We start from the raw sequence: 18,667 nt of genomic DNA, 5'->3' as shown, positions 1-18,667 counted from the left end.
GATTGATTGTGAAAATTTTGAATAAAGATAAACTAAATGGTAAGATTGACACTCCATGGAGAGCTCGCTTGGGTCTGGTAGATGGTGTTGGACCTGAATGGAGGGCGCTGTATAAACCACCATTGTTGAAGAAAGTTGCTGATTTGCAATGGAGAGTTTTACATACAGCAGTGGCTGTTAATTCTTTTATCTCGGTTTTAAACCCTGATATTAATCATGACTGTCCTTTTTGCACTCTTCGTGAGACAGTTTTTCACTGCTTCATGGACTGTTGTCGTCTTGTGCCACTGTTCTCTATGTTGGAGGATCTTTTCAAATTGTTTGATGTAGTTTTTTCCAAACAGTTGTTTATTTTAGGTTACAGGTATTCACAAAAAAAGAGAGAGCAGTGCCAACTCTTTAATTTCATTTTGGGGAGAGCAAAGATGGCTCTGTATATGAGTAGACGAAATAAGGTTGAAGGTTCTACAGATGATGATGCTGTTTTTGTATTTGTCAAAATGTTGAAATCACGTTTAAGAATAGATTTTAATTACTACAGTTTGGTGAACGATCTCGGAAAATTTTCCAATATTTGGTGTCACAAAGATGTACTCTGCTCTGTTGTAGAGAATAATCTAACATTTAAGAGTGTGTTGATTTAATGTGATTTTATTTGATTGAGTGTTGTTTTTTACAACTGTTTTAATAAAGTACTTGTAAAATCTCAAAAATCTCTCTCTCTCTCTCTCTCTCTCTCTCTCTCTCTCTCTCTCTCTCTCTCTCTCTCTCTCTCTCTCTCTCTCTCTCTCTCTCTCTCTCTCTCTCTCTCTCTCTCATACACACATGTTGGCAGAATCTCCCCATTTATCAAGTTCAAACACAAACACCCAAATGAGAGCTCATTTTAGAACACAGTATCATTTCACATAATCACAGTTTCTCCATTTAACTCTCACCTCAGTTGAGAATATATGAGCATTTTTGCAAACACACACTAATCTCAGCTTAAATTTGACAACAACTGGTGTTCCATCAAGACATATTTTACAGGAAATGTGGATATCAACACGGTATTAAAAAAAATATGAATAAGAAAACAATATTGGCAATCAACAAATGCAAGCTAATATGTTTTCAAATCAATGGGACACTTGCTTTAACATTTGCATCTGTCACGCGTTTGTTTGTCTGTCTCAGACACTCTCTCATGCCCAGACGCCTTTAAGCAAAGGGATATGAGGCTGTGTAGTGTCTGTGTTTATGTGTGCTCACATGCACTTTCTTATTGTGTTGTTCTTATATCATTGGCCAGTGGTTTTCAACTGGTGTGGCCGCAAACCAAAAATGGGTGGCAGGTTTTTCTGATGTTTATTCTAAAATCTGGATCCTAATCCAAAACCACGGCTAACCAATGTCATGGGCGGTCTGACATCCCTGAAGCAGCTCATTTATCAAATTCAGGGTGAATTCAAGTAAACTGAGCCTCTCAATGTCAAAAAGTGCATTAACATGCTCGGATTTACCCCACAGCTGGATAGTTTAGGAGGAAGAAGGGATTTGACACATGATTGTGGATGCTTGTGTGTATCTATTTGTCATGTGACTGACATTGTTTTAATTCATTGTTTTGATTAGTCAGAGTTTAATTTATATGTCTATTCCAATTGTTTATCTTGACTGTGGGAAAATGCTAGAAGAGCCTATGCTTAAAATTATTTTATAAATGATTTGCATCCTCTCTAATCCATCCATAAGTGCTCTAAACATAGAGGACACTGAACTCTCTGCATTGTTTGTTGATTACCTATCCTTCCCTTCTCATCTGGGACTAGATCTCTTTACACAATCTCACATTATGAGGGAAACAGAATTGCTGATCTCTGATCAGCAGCAAACAGGCAGTCGTGGCCTAATGGTTGGAGAGTCCGATTGGTAACCCGAAGGTTGCGGTTTCGATTCTCTTTACCGGAAGGAAACATCTGAGGAGCTTGAGCGAGGCACCTAACCCCCAATCACTCCCCGGGCACCACAGCAAAAATGGCTGCCCACTGCTCCGGGTGTGTGTTGTGTGTGTGTTCACTACTCCTAATGTGTTTGCATTAACTTGGATGGGTTTAATGCAGGGGGAAAATTATGGGTTACCATACTTGTATGGGTTTCCATACTTGGCCTTCACGTCACTTTCACTTTCTGTGAGGTGCAAATACAAAGTGTACTGACCGAAAGTTATTATTCACTGATACATTGTTATTCATAATATTCAGCATGTGTGGAGAAACAGTTCAGGTGAATACATGCATTTTCAGGTTTACAGGAAGCGCTTATTTTTTTTAGCAGATTGTGTTCCAAATTGCTTGCTTGCCATCTGTTGATCACAATATTTTAATAAAGGGATAGTTCACCTAAAAATGAAAATTCTGTCATCATTTACTCTCCCTCAAGTTGTTTCAAACCTGTATGACTTTCTTTCTTCTGCTGAACACAAAAGAAGATATTTTGAAGAAAGTCGGTAACCAAACGACTGATGGACCCCATTGACTTCCATAGTAGGAAAAAGAAAATACTATGGATGTCAACGGGGACCAGCAACTGTTTAATTACCGACTTTCTTCAAAATATCTTCTTTTGTGTTTAGCAGAAGAAAGGAAATCATACAGGTTTGGAACAACTTGAGGGAGAGTAAATGATGACAGAATTTTCATTTTTGGGTGAACTATCCCTTAAGTGATGCTAAAACAGTTTTGTGAGTTTCTCTAGGTAACAGCATCTGCTAAATTACTTAAATATATTGTAAATGTTGATTTTAAACATCCCATTATATATTGAGTCATCTGATTCCTGGTATATTTCTCAAGAAATATACTACTCGTTCTCAAATTTTCCACCACATACAGCAAATGTATTGTACAAATTCAGTAAAAAGTTTGAACAAAAAAAATCTCAGATGACTGGCATTTTCTGATAATTACTATGTTTCTGCTTATTGTTGCATATTGACAATTTGCTAGTTTCCCAGCCATGGTGATGTTTCAGCAACAGAGATTCACATATGGGACTGATCAAGAGTTCAGCCTAATAAACAGATACAACACCTGCCAACTAACACACACACACACACACACCCCTGCAAAAAATGGATCTATCTATCTATCTATCTATCTAGGCATTATTGTAAATACCGCCAATGTAAATACTAATTATTTCTCTGAACGTCACCAGTGCATCTATTTATTTCTCTCATGTAAAAAAAGAAGATGCTTCCCACAAACTCCTAGTTTCTCAGTACACACCCTTTTTTGGGTGTCAACCACAGACTATAATCAGCATAATGATTTTGTATGGTGTTTTTCCAAGCCTAAATAAAGTTTAAGTGTGCTGGAAGAAAGACAAGAAGCAGAGCATCATGAGTTAAACAGCTTTAGGAGGATCCCTTTACCACTCTACAGATAAAGCGTTGTCAGGAAAATTCGTTTTGCGAATGTACCAATTTACCAATACCAATACCAAATTTTATTTAACAAAATAAAATAAAATTCTGTATCAAAATTTATAAGGAAAGACCAGTACTTTGTTTAGGCTTGGTTTGTAGGGAATTCCAAACCTGCGCACATATATTCAAATACACTTAACTATAGAACCAATTCTTAATGCGCATGTGAACGCCATCAGTGTTTCTCACAGGATCGCATTTAAAGTCTGTGTAGAGAGAATGGTGTCGTCTTAGCGGCCCCTAATTTAATAACAAATGATCGTTGCGACGCAAGCGAATCAATCAAATATAACTTTAGCTGGAAAATAACTTTATTAAAGAACTGCTATAAAGCCAAAACAATCTCTGTTACCTTAAATTATACGTTTATCTCTGTAAAGCTGCTTTGAAACAATCTACATTGTTAAAAGCGATATATGAATGAAGATGACTTGACTTGACTTTAAAATGGTTGATATTCACACATACGTCTTATATATATATATATATATATATATATATATATATATATATATATATATATATATTTGAAAACGTGAAAACGCAAAAACACGCTATCACATGCTGTCAAGAGCATGCCACACCAGCAGGCGGCGATATAACCCTAATCGTAAAGCCACGTTGGCCAATCAGAAGCCTGAATCAGAAGCAAAATCCCCGGTTTTACTGTCTACACGACAACACTGCAACCGGCGTTTCTGAAAATCCTCACCCTGGCAGGGGTTTTCAAAAATGTTCGGTTTCAGTGACCTGATACTGTGTTTCCGTGTGGACGAACGGCCGAACCGCGTAAAAAAAAGTCACAGTTATAAAAATACCTGTGTCCGTGTGGACAAGGCCCTAGTCTGCCTCAACACCTGCCTGGAAGTTTCTAGTATGCCTTCTAAGACCTTGATTAGCTGCTTCAAGTGTGTTTAATTTGTGTTGGAATTGAACTCTGCAGGACATTGACCCTTCAGGAGCATGATTGGACACCCCTGATATAGTATGTGAAAAACAGTATGCCAACAGATTTGTATGTCCGAATACATAGTACACTCATTCTACATAGAATGCACTTTTTTAATGGTTGCAAAGTAAATTCAAATTCAAATGTAGTGCCTACTCAGATCAGGTGTCTGACCTAATCAGGTGTCTTTGATTAGTGATGAAGCCAAACTCTGCAGGACAGTGGCCAGCCAGGGACCCGGACCTACAGCAAGCAGATAATTCAGTAATAGGAGGCATGTTAGGAATTTAGGCTAAATTAAAAGATGATTGTGTTTCTCTGATGTGAATTAAATTACAGTAACGTGTGACATTACAGTATCTGGAGCATCATCAGTTCACAGTGCTTTAGCCACATGGACAAACACAGGCTGAGAGTTTGACGAGCCAGCTGGTGTATAGATCACCACATGAAAAACAGCAGTCATCAATTTTCATAGGACAAAGACTACTCATATTGTTCCTTTTAGGGGTGAAACCTGTACCAAAAATGCAGATTAAAGACTCAATCAGGCTGTTGATTGTTTTAGAGCAGAATATAATATAATACTATGGACTCTCCTAAAGTCACAGCCACAGGACACAATTATATATAATTTGTAAAAAGATTTGTATACTACATTTTATATATACAGTATATGTAATGACATTTGTCATTATTTGAATGCAAATCAAGCATTATAAAAAGTGATATTTGTTAACCATAGGGAGAGACAGGTCCCCTGAGCAATGTTGTTTTATATTGAAGCTTTAAATCTTATTTAATTTATGCATGAAGTAGTGCTTTGCACAGAAACGTGACTGGGTGTTTATTGATAGTCATAACACAATGCTATGGAAAGATATGACAGCCCAATACTCAGATCCAGATTCCTAGCTGTCTCAGCCCAGTTCACCACATTATGAGCATGTGGTTGTTACTGTGACTGAGTGAATGAATACAGTCATTGCTCACAACGAGGGACAATGAGTTTAAAATGATATTGGTGTAAATCAGAAAACCATAATATGCAGCCAGAAATACCGAATAAAGGGTGGATTTGCAAACGGTTTTGAAGATTTGAACACTGATAAAACCTTTAAACTGTTTAGATGTTGAAGCTTGTCCACATCCACTACGGTAATGTCATACAAATGAAAACAGCTTCAGAATAACAGAGACCCTTGTGACAGAAAGAGTCAAACCTGCTCTTTCACAGTTCTGCAACACTAAAGGAAACTCAACCTCTATATACAGTTTCTCACACGCAATTTTCAACCTCATACTCAAGTCTTGAGAGAATGGTTTCCACAGCCGATCAGATGTAAACAAGACCTTTGGCGCTCTTTAGTGGTGGCATATTTTGTGTATTCTTCTTACAACATTTCTCAGATCATATAATCACATAATTATTTGTTCAACCTCCACATCATCTATAGCCACTATAGCCATCTATACCTGAAATTCTTTCCGGTAGTCGCCAGACTGGCCAGTACCCGAAAAAATGTACTAGCAAATTGACCCTTCGTAGGGAGTTTGATTGACAGGTGATCTGACCAATCTTAATCTGCCATTCGGCATTTTTGTCCAACAAAGCAGTCAGGAGAGTTAAAAGATTAACATTGGAGGATTTGTACAACGGTGTGTACTGACGTCTTTCCACGGTTAAAACAACATTCCTTCTTGTGTTCATTCATGATTATTTGATGCTATAAATTAACTAGATGATCGGTTCACGAGCAGCTTTAACTGAGGCTCTACAGCAATCTGTAAGACACATTAAAGAGCCACAAAATGGTATTTATTGTTAAAATTTCTAGAAAAGTATTCTAGAAAATTAATGGAACAGAGATTGTTTTGGCTTTATAGCAGCTCTAGAAAAAAATTGTCCAGCTAAAGTATTTTTATTTTTTTTGATTGATTCACTTCTGTTCCAAAGATCATTGGTTATTAACTTAGGGGCCGCTTACACTAAACCGTTTAAACTGCAACAGTTGCATGTGTTCTGGCCATTCATTTGCAAGACAACTGTGTTTGGTGGCTCAAGAAAGCAAACTTGAATTAAAAAATGAATGAATGAATGAAGCATTTATATGGAGCTTTCATATGTACTACAGTACGCCCAAAGCGCTTTACAATCATATCAGTGGATCTCTCCTCAACCACCACCAGTATGAGCATCCACTTGGATGATGTGACGGCAGCCACAGTACAACGGTGCCAGTGCCCTCACCACACACCAGCTATAGGTGGAGAGGAGAGAGACTGATAGAGCCAATTCCAGCGTAAGGGGATTATTAGGAGGCCATGATAGGCAAGGGCCAATTGGTGGAATGTGGCCAGGACACCGGGGTTATACCCATACTCTTTGCGAGAAGTGCCATGGGATTTTTAATGACCACAGAGAGTCAGGACCTCGGTTTAACGTCTCATCCAAAGGACGGTGCTTGGTGTCAGGACCCACACAGACCACAGGGTGAGCAGCGCCCCCTGCTGGCCTCACTAACACCTCTTCCAGCAGCAACCTGGTTTTCCCAGGAGGTCTTACTACGGTAAATCTTTGGATAAACAGAGAGACTAATATTAGCATAGATGCCATTCTTCTCATGATGTAATAAGTACATCAGGTGTTATGGGAGGTGTTCCCGGTTCCGGCTGACCTAATCTATGCAGCCTAACATTTGACATGATTTGAATTATAGAAGTTGATAATGTGCTGTGTGTATGCTAGGTTAAAGAGATGTGTTTTTAGTCTAGATTTAAACTGACAGAGTGTGTCTGCTTCCTGGACAATGTTAGGAAGACTGTTCCAAAGTTTAGGTGCTAAATAGGAGAAGGATCTACCTCCAGCAGTTGATTTTGATATTCTAGGTATTATGGGTATTATTATCAATGTTGTTAGTAAAGAAGTTCATAAAGTCATTACTGCTGTACTGTCTGGAAACGTCTGGGGTTGAAGCATCATGTATCGTTAATTTAGCCACTGTTTCAAATAAATACCTAGGATTGTATTTGTTTTCTTCTAAGAGGGTTGAAAAAGGAGCATATCTAGCAGTTTTTTAAGGCCTTTCTGTTCTTAATGGTGCTCTCTCTCCACGAAATGCGAAAAACCTCTAGTTTTGTTTTCTTCCAGTAGCACTCCATTTTTCTAGCTGCTCTCTTAAGGGCACGAGTGTGCTTTGACATATGGCTGTGAATAGCATAACTACAATGGTCTACGTGTTTTTAGGACAGGGCTTTAGAAAGAGAAGGAATGCCTAAGCACCTCTGAAGTATTATTACAAATACACAGATCTCCTTTGCAGTATGAGGGAATTATGAAAGTCATGCCAATGTATTGAGGATTTGTTTCTGATTCTCTCTGCAGGTTGAAAGAATGCAGTATTACAGAAGAAGGTTGCATTTTTCTGGCTTCAGCTCTGATGTCAAACTCCTCACACATCTCAATTTGGGCAATAATTAACTAGGGCACTCAGGAGTGAAGCAGATCTCTGATCTACGGCATAATCCACTCTGTAAACTGGAGAAGCTATGGTGTGTGTTAACATATTATTGTGATATTATGGTAATATTTCTGAAGAAGTACAAATATAAATTATAGCAGTGAGAAGCATGCATCCACTAAAAAAACATGCACTGTGACGAGGCAAGGACCATTTTACAAAATATGTCTTGTTTTGATTCCTCTGTCCTCACATCATCCTTGCATTCTTTCCTTACATCTTAAGAAGGAGGAGCTAAGATGCAAGGAAAGGAAATGTGGTTGCACAATTTTTTACCAACAAATACACAAAAGCACATAGGATCATAGAAAGAAACATGAAGTAAATTCAGAAAGACATTTTGAATGATTATCCAACTGTTAAAGCGGAAGGAATGCCATCCTCCTACCATGTAATACCACATAGAAAAGGTACAAACAGGTTTTAATCTCAGTGTTCAAAAGGTGAGAAAATACACAATAATAAAACAGCCCACAGTTTAAAAGAGACTGGTCTTCATGTGCAGCATCTATAGATATATTTTGTATGTAACCTTTAGTCTTTGTAAGGCACATGGTTATAATGCCAAAAAAATAGGAAGAGCCAGGACATTTTTTAATTTAAGTATTCAAATGTATTCATCTGAACGAAGAATGTCATATACACGTATGATGGCTTGAGGGTGAGTAAATCATGGGCTAATTTTAATTTTTGGGTGAACTTATCCCTTTCTTCATGAGCATTTATATTTATAGACAGATGTTTTGGATCAGGGTTGGATCTGAACTCCACAAGTAGGTAGATCTCCAGGAACAGGATTGGGCACTTAGGATTACGTAAGGATGGGCATACACTGTGCGTTTTTTGTCCGATTTTGAGCCGAATTCTGACTCGTGCGACTCTTTTTTGAGTCGTGACTATTTTCAGCTTTGTTGTGCATCGTTTTTCATGCAGTGTACAGGGGGGAACGAGAGGCGATTAACCTCTCCCGTCCGGCAATCGGATGGTCGGATGAATTACTGGCATGTCAGAAATGTTGGTCGCCCCTTGTGAGGTATCGCACAGTTTAAGCAGATCTACGAACCAATTGCCCTAAACTCCGTTAGTTAACAAGTTAAACCATTTCATCTTTAATGCAGCAAGAAAGAAAAAGAAAAAAGGGAGATCTTTAAGTTCTGTAGAAATCAAACAAGCTGTAAATTACTGCTTATCTCTAGGTCATGTTGCAAAATGGATAAACCATATTACCCACGTCTTCCAAGCCACCTGTGATGTAGCTATACCGGTGCATCTTTTATTAATTAACTTGATAATTCATTTCACTTTCACTTCATTTTCTCATTATTTAATATGTATAAATAAATATATGGTAAATAAATAAGTCTAGGCATGCTGGACTTTTGATGAAATGTTTATTTGATGCTGCAACAAAACATACACTGATAAAAAATGCATCTACCGTCTTAATGATTCTAGAACCATGTTCCGATTTTTGGATGATTCAACAATGATCCAACTGGCCAAACTTATAAAGCTTATTTGAGGAATTTCTAGGTTGTAAATCCAGAGCACTGCCCAGCCAGACACACTCCTTAAATTTAAAACTAAACTAAAATCCATCAGGATGGAGGAGCAATATCTACGTGGGCTAGGCTCTATTGGATGCCTTTTGGATCTTTGTTCCTTGTTTCACTTTTACAGTGTTACCATGGTGAATCATTCTATCATTTACCATCTGCCTATATCTGCTTGACTGCATCCATTTTCACTGTTTACTATTTTGGTATTGCTATAACTTGGAGATTTGGCTCACTCAGGGTGACCCTGAGTAATAATAGGTATGACAATGCTGATATATTTGGTCTTGGCGGAATAGATCTGCTACGCTGCTGCTACTGTAGATTATTGCTGCTGCTGCTGCAGAGCAAATACGGTACTTGCTACTGTCAATACATACATGACATGCTGCTGCTGTACAATCTAGCGTATATGAATTACCCATAGCAGATCTATACAGGTGGAGCTGGGGAAGGTAGAGGGTTTCTAAAAGCACACTGCACTGCTAAGGCAAATGCTACCCTGCTACCCTAAGGAGATTGCTCCTGTCTGCCTCGCTGCCTGCTGTGAGTGTGTTTGTGTGCTTCGGTGCTGTAAGCTCCGTCTTAGCCTTATATTTCTTTGTTTTGAACCATCATTTTACTACCATTTCTAGTTGTTTATACTACTACATTTTACCCAACATCTCAGATTAACCTGACATCGCTAGCTTTTGTTATTAGTACTACTAGCACAAAACGCTAGTAATTCGCTAGCCTGTTAACGCGCCACCCGTGCGCTCAGCTATTTTTATTTATTTATTTTTCTCTCGCGCGTCCGCGCCTTTGAGTTCATAAAAAGCTCAGGTGAGTAAGAATCAGTCAACAAACAAGGTGAGTAATGTCTTGTCCTGTTATTGTCACTTGCACTTCATGTCACATGTTTAGTATAGCCTTCTCTGTCGACAATATAGGATTTATATGTGATAAATGTAAGGAGACAGTTAGGTTGACAGAGAAGATTTCAGAATTAGAAACACGCATCCAAACTTTAATTGAGGATAGTAAGAGTGCTAGTGCTTTAGATGTTTTGGATGCGCATAGAATAGTGAACACTTTACATGGCGTGGTTCTGGCTGAAGTAGAGCCCGTGCAGCCGGGCAAATGGGTGACAGTGAGGGATCGCTCTAGTCGCGGATCTAAAAACCACTCTTCCGTTCCGATTACCATAACAAATCGATTTGCCCCGCTCAGTGAAACACCCACTGAGAATGATTGTGCCCTAGTTATTGGCGATTCTATCACACGGAACGTGAAAATAGAGACACCAACCACCATAGTCACATGTTTGCCGGGAGCCAGAGCGCCTGACATCAAAGCAAATTTAAAAGTGCTGGCTAATGCTAATCGTAAATTCTCTAAGATCATTATTCATGTCGGCACTAATGATGTTCGACTCCGCCAGTCGGAGATCACCAAAATTAATATTAAAGAGGTGTGTGAACTTGCAAGTACGATGTCAAGGACTGTAATTTGCTCTGGCCCCCTTCCTGTTCGCAGGAGTGATGAGATAGTTAGTAGATTGTGTTCGCTTAACGGTTGGCTGTCTAGGTGGTGTCCACTTAATAATATAGAATTCATAGACAATTGGAAAAGTTTTTGGGGCAAACCTGACCTGTTGAAAAGAGATGGTATTCATCCCTCCTGGGATGGTGCTGCTCTTCTCTCTAGTAATATGGCTCATAGTCTTAGAGCTCAAACATGACAATCTGGGGCTCAGGTCAGGAAGCAGACAGACTGGCTAAACCGACCGTCTGCTAGCGGCCTCGCGTCACCAAGGTCAGATAAATCCTATCACATAGAGCCTCTTTCACCTAGCTATCATCATATAGAGACTGTGTCTGTTCCCCGAATTTGGAAATCCAAAAAACGTTTAAACCCATCTAAGGTTAAAAATTGAATTGATGTTCAACAAATAAAAAACAGCTATATTACAGATGAGCAAATGCTAAAGCTTGGGTTGCTGAATATTCGATCAATACTTCAAAAGCACTCGTTGTTAATGATATGATTTCAGATAATAACCTAGATGTGCTGTGTTTGACAGAAACCTGGCTAAAACCAAACGATTACATTACTTTAAATGAATCAACCCCGCAAGATTACTGTTATAAACATGAGCCTCGTCCGAAACGCAAAGGGGGTGGTGTTGCTGTAATTTATAGTAATAGTTTCAAAACCACTAAGAAATCAAGTTTTAAATATAATTCTTTTGAAGCATTGGTGCTTAATGTAAAAATATATAGTGTAAACGATAAATCACGTTTGAGATTTGTGCTGGCTACTGTATACAGGCCACCAGGGCACCATACAGACTTTATCAAAGAATTTGCGGACTTTCTATCAGAATTAATATTGACTGCAGATAAAGTACTAATTGTTGGTGATTTTAATATACACATCGATAATGAAAAAGATGCATTGGGATTGGCATTTAAAGACATTGTAAATTCAATTGGAGTTAGACAACACGTGTCAGGACCTACTCATCGTCGTAATCATACTCTAGATCTAATATTATCACACGGAATAGATGTTGATGCCGTTGAAATTCTGCAGCAGAGCGATGACATCTCAGATCATTACCTAGTCTCGTGTAATTTGCATTTAGCCAAGGCTGCAAAGCCGACTCCGTGTTTCAAATATGTGAGACCTATCACTTCTGCTACTAAAGATTGCTTTATTAATAATCTTCCTAATCAGTTTCATCATCTCAGCATCTCAGATAGCTTAGAAGAACTAGATATTACAACAGAAACGTTTAACTCTCTCTTTTCCAGCACTTTAGACACAGTTGCTCCGTTGCGCTTAAAGAAGATTAAAGAAAATAGTCCAACGCCGTGGTACAATGAGCACACTCGGGCCCTTAAGAGAGCAGCCAGAAAAATGGAGCGCAACTGGAAGAAAACAAAACTAGAGGTATTTCGCGTTTCATGGAAGGAGAGCTCTATTGCTTACAGAGAGGCTTTAAAAGCTGCTAGATCTGCTTATTTTTCAACCCTATTAGAAGAAAATAAACATAATCCTAGGTATTTATTTGAAACGGTGGCTAAACTAACGAAAAATAAAGCTTCAAGCCCAGAAGTTTCCAAGCAACACAGCAGTAATGACTTTATGAACTTCTTCAATTATAAGATTGATAATATCAGGGACAAAATTATAACTATGCAACCGTCTACTACTGTATCGCATCAGGCAGTGCATTGTAGTCTCCCTGAGGAAAAATTTGATTCATTCGTTGCTATAGGAGAGGAAGAATTTACTAAACTCATTAAATCATCTAAATCTACAACATGTATGTTAGACCCTATACCAGGGGTGGGCAAACTTTTTGGCTCAAGGGCCACACTGGGTTTTAAAATTTGACAGAGGGCCGGCCCAGTAGCAGATTATGAAGCACAATCTCATGAAAGTGCGTATCTATACCACAAATTTTATTTCTCGTGCCATTTATACGCCAAAAATGTTTTTTTTGCGTGCATATGCTACGCACTGTAAACCCCTTGGTTAGGATTAGGGGTGTGGAGTGCGTGCCTATTACATGCCATAAAGTGCGTATCATATGCACGCGAAATTTGCGTATCATAAGCACTACAAATACAATTCGTGGTATTCGCACTTTCATGAGATCGGGCTGAGCAAACAGACATTTACGTTGTGGCAACGTCTGCGCGAAATTCAACAACTGAGAGACGATATTCTGACAATACATTTTTTTATGTTAGATATCCCCCATTTAGCATGTTATGTCTTGATGTTAATTTTTAATTAGTCAGATGTTAGATAGCCTATACTTTTTAAATATTGTTTATTCTTATTATTTAATGGGCCTAACAGTAAATTAGAAACAAAATACCTGCAAGTGTACACTTAGAAGAGTAAAAATGACAGAAGGTTACGTTAATTCACCTTTATCAAAACTGCATGGCAATTTGCACTTCCAAAAGTCATACATTTGTGGAAAAAAAACGAAATAAACGAATACAAATTTATTTTAAGAATAATAAATTAAAACATAAAAAGCAAAGGCAGATCAGAACATTTAATGAAAAAAAAAAAAACGGGTTCTGTAGCACTAACGTTACATGGCAGACACGAGCGTAGTCGAAAGCCGGGCGATGAAGGTCGATAAACGGAATCCGTCAGGATACATCCACAAATCCAGAGGAGCTAAATAACTAATATTTAAAATAACTAAAACTAAATAGCAGACAAATCAAAGGAAAAACTAAGGTGTGCAAGCGGTTACCAAACATTTTTTTCTCTGTGACAACCAGTCTATGCGCTTAAGTCGCTGTCTGTTTGGTTTCCATGGTGACGCGTCATTGCTTGTTACGTGACGCACCGCAGCCACAACAGCGCTGAATGAATGATGATCAGCTTTTATGTCATTTTTCCTTTTTTACATTTGTTAGCTATGGCATGCATGCAAAATCTGATATTCCGATTGTCAAATATATGCAACGCAATATATAAGGCAAAGTATTGCAAGAAAAAAGGCAAAATTAATGCGATCTTAAGACAATTTTTTAAATACTCGGCGGGCCGGATTAAACAGCCTAACGGGCCATATGTGGCCCACGGGCCGTAGTTTGCCCACCCCTGCCCTATACCGACTAAGCTACTGAAAGAAATACTTCCAGAGGTCATAGATCCTCTTCTTAATATCATTAATTCGTCTTTGTCTCTAGGATACGTACCAAAAAACTTTAAGCTGGCTATGATTAAACCGCTTGTTAAAAAAACGCAACTTGATCCTACAGAATTAGTCAATTACAGGCCGATCTCGAATCTACCTTTTCTGTCAAAGATATTAGAAAAGGCAGTATCCTCACAACTGTGTTCCTTTCTTGAAAGAAATGATATCTGCGAGGATTTCCAGTCAGGATTTAGACCGTACCATAGTACCGAGACAGCTCTCGTTAGAGTCACAAATGATTTGCTCTTATCATCCGATCGTGGTTGTATCTCTCTATTAGTGTTACTCGATCTTAGTGCTGCATTTGACACCATTGACCACAACGTTCTTTTAAATAGATTAGAACATTATGTTGGCATTACGGGAATTGCACTAGCATGGTTTAAATCATACTTATCTGACCGTTATCAGTTTGTAGCAGTAAATGATGAGATGTCTCATCGATCACAAGTTCAGTATGGCGTACCACAAGGCTCAGTACTAGGACCGTTGCTGTTCACTCTGTACATGCTACCCTTAGGAGATATCATTAGGAAACATGGCATTAGCTTTCACTGTTATGCCGATGATACTCAGCTCTATATTTCTTCAAAACCTAACGAAACTTATCAATTCACAAAATTAACGGAATGCATAGCGGATATAAAAAATTGGATGACTTGTAATTTCTTACTTCTAAATTCTGAAAAAACAGAGTTTCTAATTATTGGACAAAAAACTTCCTCACGTAATAATCTAGAATACTGTCTAACACTCGATGGCTGCTCTGTTAAGTCTTCGTCGTCGGTTAGGAACCTGGGTGTGCTCTTTGATACCAATCTTTCATTTGAAAGTCACGTGTCTAGTATCTGTAAAACTGCATTTTTCCATCTTAAAAATATATCTAAATTACGCCATATGCTCTCATTGACAAATGCGGAACAATTAGTTCATGCGTTCATGACCTCAAGGCTAGATTATTGTAATGCTCTACTGGGTGGTTGTCCTGCACGCTTAATAAACAAACTACAGCTGGTTCAAAACGCAGCAGCTCGAGTTCTTACCAGAACCAGGAAGTATGACCATATTAGCCCGGTTCTGTCAAAACTGCATTGGCTCCCTATTAAACATCGCATCAATTTTAAAATATTGCTGATCACTTACAAAGCACTAAATGGTTTAGCTCCGCAGAACTTGAGCGAGCTCTTAACGCATTATAGTCAGTCACGTCTATTGCAATCTCAAAATTCCGGCCAGTTGATAATACCTAGAATATCAAAATCGACTGCTGGCGGTAGATCCTTTTCCTATTTAGCACCAAAACTCTGGAACAGTCTTCCTACCATTGTCCGGGAAGCAGACACACTCTGTCAGTTCAAAGCCAGATTAAAGACACATCTCTTTGACCTAGCTTTCACATAATACATTATAGACTTCTATAATTTAATGTTAGGCTGCATAGATTAGGTCAGCCGGAACCGGGAACACTTCCCAAAAATCCTGATGTACTCGATACATCATGAGAAGAATGGCATCTACGCTAATTATAGTGTCTGTGTTTATCCCGAGGTTTTCCTGCAGCCTGCCGGATCCAGGCCGTATCCAGATCTGACGAAGGACCTTCGCCTGGACCGATGACAACGCAGTGCTGAAGTGCCAACTAGTCTCTCCCTATGGAGGATCCCACTACCACTCTACAGATAAGGCGTTGTCGGGAAAATCCGTTTCGCGTTCCTACCCCAAAGCAACAAAATAAGATAAAATTCTTTATCAAAATTTATAGGGAAAGACAAGTACTTTGTTTAGGCTTGGCTTGTAGGGAATTCCAAACCTGCATATATTCAAACGCACATAACTATAGAACTCATTCTAAATGCTCATGTGAACGCCATCAGTGTTTCTCACAGGTTCGCGTTTAAAGTCTGTGTAGAGGGAATGGTGTCGTCTTAGCTGCCCCTAATTTAATAACAAATTATCATTGCGACGGAAGCAAATCAATCAAAACTAACTTTAGATGGAAATAACTTAACTCTGCTGTAAAGCCGAAACAATCTCTGTTACCTTAAATTATACGCTTATCTCTGTAAAGCTGCTTTGAAACAATCTACATTGTTAAAAGCGCTATATAAATGAAGATGACTTGACTTGACTACCCAAGTATTTGAAGTTTAGGCACGCAAACTCATTGGCTACTGATGCAGCAGGAGCCAATCAGCTGTGCCCAAATATTTAACGATGAGATTACAAGCAGGTGAGTTAAACGACCTATTAGCCTGCTCAAGTTTCATGACAGAACTTTGTATTTGCTCTACACCTTTTTATGTGTATTTTTAAATACGTATTTTTCTCGGCACAAACTCATTCTTGAAAATGTGGAGGAGCTGCACTTTTTTTATTTGAATATCTTTAGATAAAAGTTACATCAAATAGACATCAATGTTGATAAATGTCATAACAAACATAATTTTACATAAAACTATATTAAACATTATTGAAACAAGAAAATGAAAATAGAAACATCAACAACATACAATGAAAAAATGCTGAACTTGTAAAAAAGAATTGAATCTGGATAGCACAGCATCTTAAGTATAAAGCATAATCCCTGCCACCAGTTGTTTTATTAGCGACGAAAATGTCTGTACCATGCATAAAAAGATGATAGAAAGGTAATAAAAACATTTAAGGTTTCACAAAAAGCAATTATGCTTTTTATTGAATGGATTATACATTTTTCTTTTTTTAAAAAAAATTAAAATTCACATTTTTAATTTGTCATCATGATTCTCATTTTCCGTGTTGTTTTTATTGTTGATGAAAGAAAAAGAAAAAAACTTTGATAGCAAACATTTTCATCAGTAATTTCATTGACAAGATTAACGTTTTTGGAAGCTGTTCAAACTTACACAAGAGACAATGAGGAGTCAATAAAAACCCTAAATCCAGCACAGAGGGGTTCAGTGAATGTGGAGTGAAATGTGTACAAGTGTGTGAGTGTGTGTGTGTCAGAGATGCTGTAGAAGGACAAAGTACCGCCCGGACAGTCCAGATACACTCCTACTCTCTTATAGGCGTATGGGGCAGGTATGTCATTTTTATTTTTATTGTGCCAGACAGTGAAAGTGTCATTAGAACAATCAAGGCTCCAGGACTTTTCATTGAATCCAAACCTACAATCATCACTTCCTCCTTTCCTACTAATTTCTTTTTGTGCCACTGATATAACAGCCCCCCTCCACCCGCTCCATTCAGCCTCCCAATAGCAGCGTCCTGACAGAGTTTCTCTACACACAACCTGAGGAAAGAAATCAAATCTGTCTGGATGATCAGGATATGACTGCTGCTCCTCCAAACGTGTCACCTTTCTGTTCTCCTCAGACAGACAGAGATTAACATTTACTGTGTTTGGATCCAGTGTGAGATTACAGGCATCTGAACACAAGAGGAAACAGAGGAAAGAACATTTAGAGCACAACAAAGCAATAGCAAAAGGGGTGTGTGTGTGTGTGTTCTTGTAGACTTACACTTGCATAGTTCTGAGACAATCAAGACCTCTCCAGCATGATCCACACTATAAAAAAATATTACATTCTGATTAATGTCATACAAAATAGAAATAAACTCAATCAGCAGATCATGGGGGTAACAATGTCAAAGTCAGAGGTTCAATTCCAGAGAGTTGGGATAATAGCATCAGCCAAAGTGGATAAATGTAAATGTTTTCACCGACACACCAGTGTAGCATAACACACAAGTCCTGTTAACATCTGGTATTAAAATCTATTTTGGGTGCTCTGATCACAAGTGGTCAGGCAAGACAGACTGCGGTTCGCCACCTCATTATCCTGCCTTTGAGGAGCTGCTGGAGGTTGTGACCAGAGCTTTGGCCAAATTAAACATTGAGTGGCCATCAGAAAACTCGATGAGTGCTTCCTGCTGGCTTGGTCACAGCCTTCGCGCCAGAGTCTTCCATTTTTCATTGATCTCCACACTGAGGTGTCGAGATCATGGAACAAGTCATTCTTCCATCCTGGGCTCGAAAGAGAATGGCTATGGGGTGATGCCGCAGTTTTTCAGAGACATTAACATCATATCTCTCACCCGACGCTGCGACTCCGGCTCTGCCCTCCAAACCCTGCCGTACAATATCGGCTTTGGTGGGCAGGGCATATATGGCAGCTGGTCGGGCTGGTGCATGCCTGCATACAATGGAGATTATTCAGACATACCAGGCCGACCTTCTAAAAGAGATGGACGACAGTGGGGAGGTCGCGCTCGAGGACGTGGAAGAACTGAGTGTGCCGTCGGCCGCTCCATGGCAGTATTAGTAGCTACGGAGAGACAATTGTGGCTGAATCTATCGGGCATCAGGGAGAAGGACAGGGCTTTCCTCCTTGATGCCACACTTTTGCCTTCTGGCCATCAGTACCGTCATTGAGAGGTTTCAGGAGGTGAAGAGGCAGTCAGCCGCAT

The 18,667-nt window shown here is 38.9% G+C and overlaps 1 protein-coding gene across 2 annotated transcripts in view; it reads right to left on the bottom strand.

The window, feature by feature from the left end:
* Nucleotides 1-16,566: 16,566 nt before the first annotated feature.
* Nucleotides 16,567-18,667, bottom strand: part of LOC307145379 (protein NLRC3-like) — a 36,023-nt gene continuing 33,922 nt past the window's right edge. Inside the window, exons 8-9 of one of the 2 annotated variants that reach the window (XM_079848457.1) lie at nucleotides 17,719-17,765; nucleotides 16,567-17,626 (exon numbers count right to left, since the gene is read on the bottom strand). In XM_079848457.1, coding sequence (XP_079704583.1) covers nucleotides 17,097-17,626; nucleotides 17,719-17,765 — 577 coding nt within the window. In that variant the 3' untranslated portion in view covers nucleotides 16,567-17,096. The remainder of the gene's footprint in view (nucleotides 17,627-17,718; nucleotides 17,766-18,667) is intronic. The other variant, XM_079848458.1, reaches the window with a different exon arrangement.

Source organism: Squalius cephalus, assembly GCF_949319135.1.
Source record: "Squalius cephalus genome assembly, chromosome: 18".
Lineage (NCBI taxonomy): Eukaryota > Metazoa > Chordata > Actinopteri > Cypriniformes > Leuciscidae > Squalius > Squalius cephalus.
The sequence above is the reverse complement of the archived record's forward strand: the minus strand, read 5'-3'. Positions and strand labels throughout refer to the sequence as shown.